At 50.5% G+C, this 14,395-nt stretch overlaps 1 protein-coding gene across 2 annotated transcripts in view; it reads right to left on the bottom strand.

The window, feature by feature from the left end:
• FBXO31 (F-box protein 31) overlaps positions 1-14,395 on the bottom strand; it is a 31,542-nt gene that overhangs the window by 1,481 nt on the left and 15,666 nt on the right. For both annotated transcript variants that reach the window (XM_073659727.1, XM_073659728.1), the window contains 6 exons: positions 7,525-7,601; positions 6,832-6,999; positions 6,138-6,212; positions 5,948-6,057; positions 2,698-2,851; positions 2,170-2,522 (listed from right to left, as the gene is read on the bottom strand). In XM_073659727.1, the coding sequence (XP_073515828.1) occupies positions 2,170-2,522; positions 2,698-2,851; positions 5,948-6,057; positions 6,138-6,212; positions 6,832-6,999; positions 7,525-7,601 (937 nt within the window). The remainder of the gene's footprint in view (positions 1-2,169; positions 2,523-2,697; positions 2,852-5,947; positions 6,058-6,137; positions 6,213-6,831; positions 7,000-7,524; positions 7,602-14,395) is intronic.

The following is a 14,395-nucleotide window of genomic DNA, read 5'->3' as shown; positions in this document are numbered from 1 at the left end:
ATGCATCAGCACTAAATAGTCTACTTGGTGGTGAAATATAGGCATAAATCAAATAACTAAAAATTGGCATGTGCAAATGTATTCACCCCTTTTGCTATGAAGACCCCAAAAATTTCTGGTGCAAGCAATTCCCTTCATAAGTCCCATGCTTAGTGACAGGACGTCCCCCTGTGTGCATCTAAGTGTCACATGTCTGTCACTATATACACTTTGCCTTTTTTAAAAGGCCACAGAGGCTGCAACACCATTAACACGAGGCACCACTAACTAAACACCACCAAGGAGATGTCCGAACACCAACACGAAGGCCAAGGAGATGTCCAAACACCACCACGAAGGCCAAGCAGATGTCCAAACACCACCACGAAGGCCAAGCAGATGTCCAAACACCACCACGAAGGCCAAGCAGATGTCCAAACACCACCACGAAGGCCAAGCAGATGTCCAAACACCACCACGAAGGCCAAGCAGATGTCCAAACACCGCCAAGGAGATCTCCAAACACCACCACGAAGGCCAAGGAGATCTCCAAACACCACCACGAAGGCCAAGGAGATCTCCAAACACCACCACGAAGGCCAAGGAGATCTCCAAACACCACCACGAAGGCCAAGGAGATCTCCAAACACCACCACGAAGGCCAAGGAGATCTCCAAACACCACCACGAAGGCCAAGGAGATCTCCAAACACCACCACGAAGGCCAAGGAGATCTCCAAACACCACCACGAAGGCCAAGGAGATCTCCAAACACCACCACGAAGGCCAAGGAGATCTCCAAACAACGCCACGAAGGCCAAGGAGATCTCCAAACAACGCCACGAAGGCCAAGGAGATCTCCAAACAACGCCACGAAGGCCAAGGACATCTCCAAACAAGTCAAGGACAAAGTTAGAGAAGTACAAGTCTGGGTTGGGTTATAAAAAAAAAAAAAAATCTCCCAATCTCTGATGATCCCCGGAGCACCATCAAATCCATTATCATCAAATGGAAAGAACATGGTACCACAACAAACCTACCAAGAGAGAGCGCCCATCAAAACTCTCAGCTCGGGAAGGAGGGAATTAATCAGAGAGGCAGCACATAGACCAAAGGTTACCCTGAAGGAGCTGCAGAGTTCCCAAGCAGAGACTGGAGTATCTGTCCATATGACCACAATAAGCCGTACACTCCATAGAGGTGGCCTTTATGGAAGAGTGTTCAGAAAAAAACCTTTACTGACACACAATTGTAAGGCTCATTTTGAGTTTGCCAAAAGACATGTGGGAGATTCCCCAAATGTTTGGAGGAAGGTGCTGTGGTCAGAGGAGACCAAAATTTAACTTTTTGGCCACCAAGGTAAACATTATGTCTGGCGCCAAACCAGCAAAGCTCATCACCCCAAGAACACCATCCCCACAGTGAAACATGTTGGTGGCAGCATAAAGCTGTGAGGATGTTTTTCGGCAGAAGGTACAAGGAAAATGGTCCAAATCTTGGGGAAGATGGATGGTGCGAAATACTGAGATATTCTTTAGCAAAACCTGTTTCATTCTGTCAGTGATTTGAGACTGAGACGGAGATTCACCTTCCTACAAGACACTGACCCAAAGCATACTGTTAAAGCAACACTGGAGTGGTTCAAGGGGAAACGTGTAAATGTTCTGGAGCAGCCGAGTCACAGCCCAGACCTTAATCCAATGGAGAATCTGTGGTCAGACGTGAAGATCGCTGTCCACCAGAGGAAACATCTAACATGAAGGAGCTGGAGCAGTTTTGCCTTGAGGATCGGGCAAAAATCCCAGTGACAAGATGTGGAAAGATCAAAGACTTATCCAAAGCGACTGCAGCTGTAATTGCCGCAAAAGGAGGCTCCACAACGTACTGACTTTAGGGGGGTGAATAGTTATGCACAGTAAACTTTAAAGTTATTTTGTCCTATTTGTTGTTTCCTTCACAATAAAAAAAACAAACAAATATTCACAGTTGTCGGCAGGTTTTCTACATGGACTGATGCAAACCCTCAAAAAACTGGAATTACAAGTTGTGAGACAGCAAAACATGAAAAATACCAAGGGGGGTGAATACTTTCACAAGCCACTGTAGGAAATCGCTCATATATAGCACCATGCACATGGCGTCCCACCGGTGGACCCTGCTTGGACCCCTGACGCCCCCGCACCCTCCTTACCACATCTTGCAGCTTCGGGGGTAATCTTCATTCCTCGCTAACACCTCCTCTGGCAGAGCGAAGGCCTGCTGCTCGGGGGGCTGCACGTCACCTTGCATGTCCACGTGTCTGTCCTTCGGTTTCAGGGGAGGTGACTGTTCTTGCATCGGCTCCTCTCCCCGGACGCCCCCCGCTGCCGCTGCCTCCTCTTCGCTGCCCGCCAGACGCTGCGCTCTGTTGATTTGCTCGTGGATGTCCATGATGAGCCGCGACAATTCCTCAATATTCCGTAAATGCTCCAGGACCGGGAGCCGCACCGGCCGCGTCAGGTCGACTTCAAGCGTGGGCTGTCCGGCGGGGACATTGGGGTCTCCCTACAACCAAGAGGCGAGAAATGACACAAAGTCCGGCCCCCTCCTCCCCCATAATACTCCAGGGAGCCCCCTAAAGAGACGACCCTATCACGGAGCCCAGAAAGACACCCAATGATATCCCCTTCTACTCTAGTCACATCCAAAGCTGTATTCACAACTCCCCGTAAACACTCACTGTGATTTTTGTGGCTTTGGCGAGGGTCCCGTGGAAGCTGAGCATGACGATCTCCAGGCCGTGGCTCCCATACGTGCCCTTAAAGAAGCCGGGCCTCAGCAGGTCGTCGGGGCGGCTCGGGGGGTGGTAGATGCGCCGGTAGGTAAGGCAGTTGCTGCAGACAAGATATAGCTCTTACATGATGTACATACGTGTGGTGGTATCTGATCCCCGGGGTAAATGCGGCGGACGTGCCCTCCCCGGGGTCTGCAGGGGCTGTGTGGCCGTCTCCTCTCAGGGTCTGCAGTGGCCGTGCCCTCCCCGGGGTCTGCATGGGCTGTGTGGCTGTCTCCCCCCAGCATCTGCATCGAATGCACAATGCGGGATCTGTAGGGGCTGTGCCCTCCCCGGGGTCTGCAGGGGCTGTGTGGCCGTCTCCTCTCAGGGTCTGCAGTGGCCGTGCCCTCCCCCGGGTCTGTAGGGGCTGTGTGGCTGTCTCCCCCCAGCATCTGCATCGAATGCACAATGCGGGATCTGTAGGGGCTGTGCCCTCCCCGGGGTCAGCGTCTCCCAGGGTCTGCGTGGCCGACTTCCACCCTCCCCCGGGTCTGTAGGGGTCGTGCCCTCCCTGGGGTCTGCGTGGCCGTCTCCCACCCCACCTCCCACGGGTCTCTAGGGGTCGTGCCCTCCCCGGGGGTTTGCGTCTCCCAGGGTCTGCGTGGCCGACTTCCACCCTCCCCCGGGTCTGTAGGAGTTGTGCCCTCCCTGGGATCTGCGTTGGCCGTGCCCTCCCCGGGGTCTGCGTGGCCGTCTCCCACCCCACCCTCCCCCAGGTCTGTAGGGGTCGTGCCCTCCCCGGGGTCGGCGTTGGCCATGCCCTCCCCGGGGTCTGTGTGGCAGTCTCCCACCCCACCCTCCCCCGGGTCTGTAGGGGCTGTGTGGCTGTCCCCCCGCAGCGTCTGCATTGGATGCACAATGCGGGATCTATAGGGGCTGTGCCCTCCCCGGGGGTTTGCGTCTCCCAGGGTCTGCGTGGCCGACTTCCACCCTCCCCCGGGTCTGTAGGGGTCGTGCCCTCCCTGGGGTCTGCGTGGCCGTCTCCCACCCCACCTCCCACGGGTCTCTATCGGTCGTGCCCTCCCCGGGGGTTTGCGTCTCCCAGGGTCTGCGTGGCCGACTTCCACCCTCCCCCGGGTCTGTAGGGGTCGTGCCCTCCCTGGGGTCTGCGTGGCCGTCTCCCACCCCACCTCCCACGGGTCTCTAAGGGTCGTGCCCTCCCCGGGGGTTTGCGTCTCCCAGGGTCTGCGTGGCCGACTTCCACCCTCCCCCGGGTCTGTAGGAGTTGTGCCCTCCCTGGGATCTGCGTTGGCCGTGCCCTCCCCGGGGTCTGCGTGGCCGTCTCCCACCCCACCCTCCCCCAGGTCTGTAGGGGTCGTGCCCTCCCCGGGGTCGGCGTTGGCCATGCCCTCCCCGGGGTCTGTGTGGCAGTCTCCCACCCCACCCTCCCCCGGGTCTGTAGGGGCTGTGTGGCTGTCCCCCCGCAGCGTCTGCATTGGATGCACAATGCGGGATCTATAGGGGCTGTGCCCTCCCCGGGGGTTTGCGTCTCCCAGGGTCTGCGTGGCCGACTTCCACCCTCCCCCGGGTCTGTAGGGGTCGTGCCCTCCCTGGGGTCTGCGTGGCCGTCTCCCACCCCACCTCCCACGGGTCTCTAGGGGTCGTGCCCTCCCCGGGGGTTTGCGTCTCCCAGGGTCTGCGTGGCCGACTTCCACCCTCCCCCGGGTCTGTAGGGGTCGTGCCCTCCCTGGGGTCTGCGTGGCCGTCTCCCACCCCACCTCCCACGGGTCTCTAGGGGTCGTGCCCTCCCCGGGGGTTTGCGTCTCCCAGGGTCTGCGTGGCCGACTTCCACCCTCCCCCGGGTCTGTAGGAGTTGTGCCCTCCCTGGGATCTGCGTTGGCCGTGCCCTCCCCGGGGTCTGCGTGGCCGTCTCCCACCCCACCCTCCCCCAGGTCTGTAGGGGTCGTGCCCTCCCCGGGGTCGGCGTTGGCCATGCCCTCCCCGGGGTCTGTGTGGCAGTCTCCCACCCCACCCTCCCCCGGGTCTGTAGGGGCTGTGTGGCTGTCCCCCCCCAGCGTCTGCATTGGATGCACAATGCGGGATCTATAGGGGCTGTGCCCTCCCCGGGGTCTGCATCTCCCAAGGTCTGCGTGGCCGACTTCCACCCTCCCCCGGGTCTGTAGGGGTCGTGCCCTCCCTGGGGTCTGAGTGGCCGTCAACCAGGTCTGTAGGGGCCAAGCCCTCCCTGGGGTCTGCGTGGCCGTCTTCCACCCAACCCTCCCCCAGGTCTGTAGGGGTCGTGCCCTCCCTGGGGTCTGCGTTGGCCGTGCCCTCCCCGGGGTCTGCGTGGCCGTCTCCCACCCCACCCTCCCCCTGTGTCTGTAGGGGCTGTGTGGCTGTCTCCCACCCCTCCCTCCCCCGGGTCTGTGTGGCTGTCTCCCCCCAGCGTCTGCATTGGATGCACAATGCGGGATCTGTAGGGGCTGTGCCCTCCCCGGGGTCTGCGTGGCCGACTTCCACCCTCCCCCGGGTCTGTAGAGGTCGTGCCCTCCCTGGAGTCTGCGTTGGCCGTGCCCTCCCCGGGGTCTGCGTGGCAGTCTCCCACCCCACCCTCCCCAGGTCTGTAGGGGTCGTGCCCTCCCCGGGGCCTGCGTGGCCGTCTCCCACCCCTCCCTCCCCCGGGTCTGTAGGGGCTGTGTGGCTGTCTCCCCCCGCGTCTGCATCGGATGTCTGCGTGGGGTCTGCGTGGCTGACTTCCACCCTCCCCCGGGTCTGTAGAGGTCGTGCCCTCCCCGGGGTCTGCGTGGCCGTCTCCCACCCCACCCTCCCCAGGTCTGTAGGGGTCGTGCCCTCCCCGGGGCCTGCGTGGCCGTCTCCCACCCCTCCCTCCCCCGGGTCTGTAGGGGCTGTGTGGCTGTCTCCCCCCGCGTCTGCATCGGATGTCTGCGTGGGGTCTGCGTGGCTGACTTCCACCCTCCCCCGGGTCTGTAGGGGTCGTGCCCTCCCCGGGGTCTGCGTGGCCGTCTCCCACCCCACCCACCCCCAGGTCTGTAGGGGTCCTGCCCTCCCAGAGGTCTGCGTGGCCGTCTCCCACCCCACCCTCCCCCAGGTCTGTAGGTGTCGTGTCCTCCCAGGGGTCTGCGTGGCTGTCAACCCCCCCATCCCGGGTCTGTAGGAGGTCGTGCCCCCCGGCTGCTCCCCGTCCCGCACTTACTCATACTGGCAGATGTAGATGAACTTCATGAGGATCAGCTCCTGCATGTGCTCGTGAAAGATGTCGTCCAGCGTCCGGCCCAGGTCGTCTCGCAGCCACGTCCGGAATTCCTGCACTCAGAACAGAGGGTCCTTCGTTACAAACCAGGGCAGTGACGGGGGCACCGCAGACCACCGGACACGGCTCCTACCTCCTGCCGCCCTCCGGACATTCGGTGGTAGTCCGTCTGCAGACATTTGGTGCAGAATTCGTCTTTCTTGTCCAGCTGTGAGGACGACACAAATCAGCGCAACGTTAAAGTGATGTCTGTAAGCCTTAAAGGGGTATGGCATCGCTGTATGATCAGGGGGAATCCAAACTCTGGGACCCCCCATCCATCCTGAGCATGAACTGATGTGTGGGGGGCCGCGGGATGACTCGGCGTTGCAGCCCCTTGCTCTTCTGGACTCATGAGAAGTTCCGTATCTTTCTCACACATTGTATCTATTGCCGGCCTTTTCTCTCGGCGGCTGTCAGTCAATAGAAGCTTTCTTCATTCCTATATCCAGGGACTGAAATCCTTGAAGCGTCTCAGATCTTGTGATTCATTTCCTCACCGCGGTCACAATCTCCGCTTGCCGTCAGCGAATGGAAACAAAGGCGGAAATCCCGTCCTGACCTAATGCTTAGCGCAGCTGAGGGTTTGTTACAGTTGTATCCGGTCTTGTGATATAAGCAGACTGACACATTGTAACATCACCATGGAGGAGAGTCTGATGTGTCTGCTGGACGTAATTGTCACACACCCTCAGCTGTGAGAAGTGGGAGCTCTGTACGACCTGGGGGGTCCGACGTCCCCACAAATAAAGGGGAGGTGTGTGTCTGCAGCGTCATGGCCGCCTCACCTGGATCTGCCCGCTGTGGGGCCCCTTGGGCCCGTACATGCACTCCACTGTGGCCGCCTTCTTCTCCATCAGGTGGATCCGGAACACGGGCTTCAGCCTCATGGCCTCGTCGACGTGCGGATCGTGAGGGGGGAGATACATCCAGCCGATGATGAAGAAGCCGTCTACCTGCAGAAGAGACGCCACATGTGGACGGGACTCGGGGGGCCGCTCTCTGGGGGGGCCACAGGCAGCCATCAAATCCTCCTCCAGTCACAACCAGAGCAGCACCCATTCATGGATCCCTGTGAACCCTCAGCGTCCCGTTTTCCTGCAGTCCGAGGCCGCGGACCACATGTCCCCGAAGCTGAAACACTTCTAGAGCTGGAGTTCTGACTGCAGCTCTGGATGTGACTGGAGGATAATACAAACATCTAGCGGCAGGAAGTGATGCCTCATGAGTAGCCGATCCGCGCTATGGGGGGTACATATAGCCAGTAATCGGAGTTCTTATATTATTTCTCCACTCACATCCAGAGCTGCATTCAAAATGCTTCTGGATCCAGAACGGGTAAAGCTGTTCATTCCAACCCACCAATGAAGGGGTTAACGTTATCTCAGCTCTCTGGTAACTAGAAGGCAGCAGAAGTGTGAATGCAGCTCTGGATGTGACTAGAGGAGAAGACGTGAAGATGAGCAGAGACCAGGACTCACCACCACATTAAGTAGTCCTCCGTACGGGCCGAGGTCGGGCTGCCAGAGACCCAGGATGTCCCGGTACTGGTGCAGCACTAAAAGGGGAGACAGGAAGCAGAGGAAGAATTAGTGAGGACATCGACCCCAGGCCACAAAATAACGAGAAAAAACAGAAATAATGTGAAAAACTATTAAAGATCAGGGGAGGCCGAAGCTCACGGTTTAGTGAAGCAAGTGCTGCCCCCTGATGGCGATAACAAATCGCTGCACAAAACATGACACTACAATAACAGCTCTGCTGAACAGCAGCGCCCCCTAGAGGAAAAAAAACAATAAAGCCGCCTTAACAATTGTAATAACGAAAATCCTGAAAAGGACAGAAAGTACGAGAAGTGTTCTCCAACAATCAAGGGGTTAAATTACTTCAGCAAAGATATTACGCTCCAATCACCTGATGTAATGTCTGGAGGTTATATCAGTACTGGAGCGTTATAAGAGGCTGATATCAGTCACATATGGTGTAATGTCTGGGGGTTATATCAGTATTGAAGCATTATAAGAGGGGCTGATATCAGTCACATATGCTGTAATGTCTGCAGGTTATATCAGTACTGGAGCGTTATAAGAGACTGATATCAGTCACATATGGTGTAATGTCTGGAGGTTATATCAGTACTGGAGCGTTATAAGAGGTTGATACCAGTTACATATGGTGTAATGTCTGGAGGTTATATCAGTACTGGAGCGTTATAAGAGGAGCTGATATCAGTCACATATGCTGTAATGTCTGCAGGTTATATCAGTACTGGAGCGTTATAAGAGACTGATATCAGTCACATATGGTGTAATGTCTGGAGGTTATATCAGTACTGGAGCGTTATAAGAGGCTGATATCAGTCACATATGGTGTAATGTCTGGAGGTTATATCAGTACTGGAGCATTATAAGAGGGGCTGGTATCAGTCACATATGGTGTAATGTCTGGAGGTTATATCAGTACTGGAGCGTTATAAGAGGGGCTGATATCAGTCACATATGATGTAATGTCTGGAGGGTATATCAGTACTGGAGCGTTATAAGAGGCTGATATCAGTCACATATGGTGTAATGTCTGGAGGTTATGTCAGTACTGGAGCGTTATAAGAGGGGCTGATATCAGTCACATATGGTGTAATGTCTGGAGGTTATATCAGTACTGGAGCGTTATAAGAGGCTGATATCAGTCACATATGGTGTAATGTCTAGAGGTTATGTCAGTACTGGAGCGTTATAAGAGGGGCTGATATCAGTCACATATGATGTAATGTCTGGAGGTTATATCAGTACTGGAGCGTTATAAGAGGCTGATATCAGTCACATATGATGTAATGTCTGGAGGTTATATCAGTACTGGAGCGTTATAAGAGGGGCTGATATCAGTCACATGGTGTAATGTCTGGGGGTTATATCAGTACTGGAGCGTTATAAGAGGAGCTGATATCAGTCACATATGGTGTAATGTCTGGAGGTTATATCAGTACTGGAGCGTTATAAGAGGCTGATATCAGTCACATATGGTGTAATGTCTGGAGGTTATATCAGTACTGGAGCGTTATAAGAGGCTGATATCAGTCACATATGGTGTAATGTCTGGAGGTTATATCAGTACTGGAGCGTTATAAGAGGCTGATATCAGTCACATATGATGTAATGTCTGGAGGTTATATCAGTACTGGAGCGTTATAAGAGGCTGATATCAGTCACATATGGTGTAATGTCTGGAGGTTATATCAGTACTGGAGCGTTATAAGAGGCTGATATCAGTCACATATGGTGTAATGTCTGGAGGTTATATCAGTACTGGAGCGTTATAAGAGGAGCTGATATCAGTCACATATGGTGTAATGTCTGGAGGTTATATCAGTACTGGAGCGTTATAAGAGGGGCTGATATCAGTCACATATGATGTAATGTCTGGAGGTTATATCAGTACTGGAGCGTTATAAGAGGCTGATATCAGTCACATATGGTGTAATATCTGGAGGTTATATCAGTACTGGAGAACTATAAGAGGGGCTGATATCAGTCACATATGATGTAATGTCTGGAGGTTATATCAGTACTGGAGCGTTATAAGAGGCTGATATCAGTCACATATGGTGTAATATCTGGAGGTTATATCAGTACTGGAGCGTTATAAGAGGGGCTGATATCAGTCACATATGGTGTAATGTCTGGAGGTTATATCAGTACTGGAGCGTTATAAGAGGCTGATATCAGTCACATATGGTGTAATGTCTGGAGGTTATATCAGTACAGGAGCGTTATAAGAGGGGCTGATATCAGTCACATATGGTGTAATGTCTGGAGGTTATATCAGTATTGGAGCGTTATAAGAGGGGCTGATATCAGTCACATATGGTGTAATGTCTGGAGGTTATATCAGTACTGGAGCGTTATAAGAGGCTGATATCAGTCACATATGGTGTAATGTCTGGAGGTTATATCAGTACTGGAGCGTTATAAGAGGGGCTGATATCAGTCACATATGGTGTAATGTCTGGAGGTTATATCAGTACTGGAGCGTTATAAGAGGCTGATATCAGTCACATATGATGTAATGTCTGGAGGTTATATCAGTACTGGAGCGTTATAAGAGGGGCTGATATCAGTCACATGGTGTAATGTCTGGGGGTTATATCAGTACTGGAGCGTTATAAGAGGAGCTGATATCAGTCACATATGGTGTAATGTCTGGAGGTTATATCAGTACTGGAGCGTTATAAGAGGCTGATATCAGTCACATATGGTGTAATGTCTGGAGGTTATATCAGTACTGGAGCGTTATAAGAGGCTGATATCAGTCACATATGGTGTAATGTCTGAAGGTTATGTCAGTACTGGAGCGTTATAAGAGGGGCTGATATCAGTCACATATGATGTAATGTCTGGAGGTTATATCAGTACTGGAGCGTTATAAGAGGAGCTGATATCAGTCACATATGATGTAATATCTGGAGGTTATATCAGTACTGGAGCGTTATAAGAGGCTGATATCAGTCACATATGGTGTAATGTCTGGAGGTTATATCAGTACTGGAGCATTATAAGAGGGGCTGATATCAGTCACATATGGTGTAATGTCTGGAGGTTATATCAGTACTGGAGCGTTATAAGAGGCTGATATCAGTCACATATGGTGTAATGTCTGGAGGTTATGTCAGTACTGGAGCGTTATAAGAGGGGCTGATATCAGTCACATATGGTGTAATGTCTGGAGGTTATATCAGTACTGGAGCGTTATAAGAGGCTGATATCAGTCACATATGGTGTAATGTCTAGAGGTTATGTCAGTACTGGAGCGTTATAAGAGGGGCTGATATCAGTCACATATGATGTAATGTCTGGAGGTTATATCAGTACTGGAGCGTTATAAGAGGCTGATATCAGTCACATATGATGTAATGTCTGGAGGTTATATCAGTACTGGAGCGTTATAAGAGGGGCTGATATCAGTCACATGGTGTAATGTCTGGGGGTTATATCAGTACTGGAGCGTTATAAGAGGAGCTGATATCAGTCACATATGGTGTAATGTCTGGAGGTTATATCAGTACTGGAGCGTTATAAGAGGCTGATATCAGTCACATATGGTGTAATGTCTGGAGGTTATATCAGTACTGGAGCGTTATAAGAGGCTGATATCAGTCACATATGGTGTAATGTCTGGAGGTTATATCAGTACTGGAGCGTTATAAGAGGCTGATATCAGTCACATATGATGTAATGTCTGGAGGTTATATCAGTACTGGAGCGTTATAAGAGGCTGATATCAGTCACATATGGTGTAATGTCTGGGGGTTATATCAGTACTGGAGCGTTATAAGAGGCTGATATCAGTCACATATGGTGTAATGTCTGGAGGTTATGTCAGTACTGGAGCGTTATAAGAGAGGCTGATATCAGTCACATATGATGTAATGTCTGGAGGTTATATCAGTACTGGAGCGTTATAAGAGGCTGATATCAGTCACATATGATGTAATGTCTGGAGGTTATATCAGTACTGGAGCGTTATAAGAGGCTGATATCAGTCACATATGATGTAATGTCTGGAGGTTATATCAGTACTGGAGCGTTATAAGAGGCTGATATCAGTCACATATGGTGTAATGTCTGGAGGTTATATCAGTACTGGAGCGTTATAAGAGGAGCTGATATCAGTCACATATGGTGTAATGTCTGGAGGTTATATCAGTACTGGAGCGTTATAAGAGGAGCTGATATCAGTCACATATGGTGTAATGTCTGGAGGTTATATCAGTACTGGAGCGTTATAAGAGGGGCTGATATCAGTCACATATGATGTAATGTCTGGAGGTTATATCAGTACTGGAGCGTTATAAGAGGCTGATATCAGTCACATATGGTGTAATATCTGGAGGTTATATCAGTACTGGAGAACTATAAGAGGGGCTGATATCAGTCACATATGATGTAATGTCTGGAGGTTATATCAGTACTGGAGCGTTATAAGAGGCTGATATCAGTCACATATGGTGTAATATCTGGAGGTTATATCAGTACTGGAGCGTTATAAGAGGGGCTGATATCAGTCACATATGGTGTAATGTCTGGAGGTTATATCAGTATTGGAGCGTTATAAGAGGGGCTGATATCAGTCACATATGATGTAATGTCTGGAGGTTATATCAGTACTGGAGCGTTATAAGAGGGGCTGATATCAGTCACATATGATGTAATGTCTGGAGGTTATATCAGTACTGGAGCGTTATAAGAGGCTGATATCAGTCACATATGGTGTAATATCTGGAGGTTATATCAGTACTGGAGAACTATAAGAGGGGCTGATATCAGTCACATATGATGTAATGTCTGGAGGTTATATCAGTACTGGAGCGTTATAAGAGGCTGATATCAGTCACATATGATGTAATGTCTGGAGGTTATATCAGTACTGGAGCGTTATAAGAGGCTGATATCAGTCACATATGGTGTAATGTCTGGAGGTTATATCAGTACTGGAGCGTTATAAGAGGAGCTGATATCAGTCACATATGGTGTAATGTCTGGAGGTTATATCAGTACTGGAGCGTTATAAGAGGGGCTGATATCAGTCACATATGATGTAATGTCTGGAGGTTATATCAGTACTGGAGCGTTATAAGAGGCTGATATCAGTCACATATGGTGTAATATCTGGAGGTTATATCAGTACTGGAGAACTATAAGAGGGGCTGATATCAGTCACATATGATGTAATGTCTGGAGGTTATATCAGTACTGGAGCGTTATAAGAGGCTGATATCAGTCACATATGGTGTACTATCTGGAGGTTATATCAGTACTGGAGCGTTATAAGAGGGGCTGATATCAGTCACATATGGTGTAATGTCTGGAGGTTATATCAGTACAGGAGCGTTATAAGAGGGGCTGATATCAGTCACATATGGTGTAATGTCTGGAGGTTATATCAGTATTGGAGCGTTATAAGAGGGGCTGATATCAGTCACATATGGTGTAATGTCTGGAGGTTATATCAGTACTGGAGCGTTATAAGAGGCTGATATCAGTCACATATGGTGTAATGTCTGGAGGTTATATCAGTACTGGAGCGTTATAAGAGGGGCTGATATCAGTCACATATGGTGTAATGTCTGGAGGTTATATCAGTACTGGAGCGTTATAAGAGGCTGATATCAGTCACATATGACGTAATGTCTGGAGGTTATATCAGTACTGGAGAGTTATAAGAGGGGCTGATATCAGTCACATATGATATAATGTCTGGAGGTTATATCACTACTGGAGCGTTATAAGAGGAGCTATTATCAATCACATATGGTGTAATGTCTGGAGGTTATATCACTACTGGAGCGTTATAAGAGGAGCTGATATCAATCACATATGGTGTAATGTCTGGAGGTTATATCAGTACTGGAGCGTTATAAGAGGCTGATATCAGTCACATATGGTGTAATGTCTGGAGGTTATATCAGTACTGGAGCATTATAAGAGGGGCTGATATCAGTCACATATGGTGTAATGTCTGGAGGTTATATCAGTACTGGAGCGTTATAAGAGGCTGATATCAGTCACATATGGTGTAATGTCTGGAGGTTATGTCAGTACTGGAGCGTTGTAAGAGGCTGATATCAGTCACATATGGTGTAATGTCTGGAGGTTATATCAGTACTGGAGCATTATAAGAGGGGTTGATATCAGTCACATATGGTGTAATGTCTGGAGGTTATATCAGTACTGGAGCATTATAAGGGGCTGATATCAGTCACATATGGTGTAATGTCAGGAGGTTATATCAGTACTGGAGCGTTATAAGAGGAGCTGATATCAGTCACATATGGTGTAATGTCTGGAGATTATATCAGTACTGGAGCGTTATAAGAGGGGCTGATATCAGACACATATGGTGTAATGTCTGGAGGTTATATCAGTACTGGAGCATTATAAGAGGGGTTGATATCAGTCACATATGGTGTAATGTCTGGAGGTTATATCAGTACTGGAGCATTATAAGAGGGGTTGATATCAGTCACATATGGTGTAATGTCTGGAGGTTATATCAGTACTGGAGCATTATAAGAGGGGCTGATATCAGTCACATATGGTGTAATGTCAGGAGGTTATATCAGTACTGGAGCGTTATAAGAGGCTGATATCAGTCACATATGGTGTAATGTCTGGAGGTTATGTCAGTACTGGAGCGTTGTAAGAGGCTGATATCAGTCACATATGGTGTAATGTTCGGAGGTTATATCAGTACTGGAGCGTTATAAGAGGCTGATATCAGTCACATATGATGTAATGTCTGGAGGTTATATCAGTATTGGAGCATTATAAGAGAGGCTGATATCAGTCACATATGGTG

This window comes from Phyllobates terribilis, unplaced genomic scaffold (assembly GCF_046119375.1).
Source record: "Phyllobates terribilis strain yellow unplaced genomic scaffold, ASM4611937v1 Scaffold_14__1_contigs__length_39327217, whole genome shotgun sequence".
NCBI classification, from domain to species: domain Eukaryota; kingdom Metazoa; phylum Chordata; class Amphibia; order Anura; family Dendrobatidae; genus Phyllobates; species Phyllobates terribilis.
The sequence above is the reverse complement of the archived record's forward strand: the minus strand, read 5'-3'. Positions and strand labels throughout refer to the sequence as shown.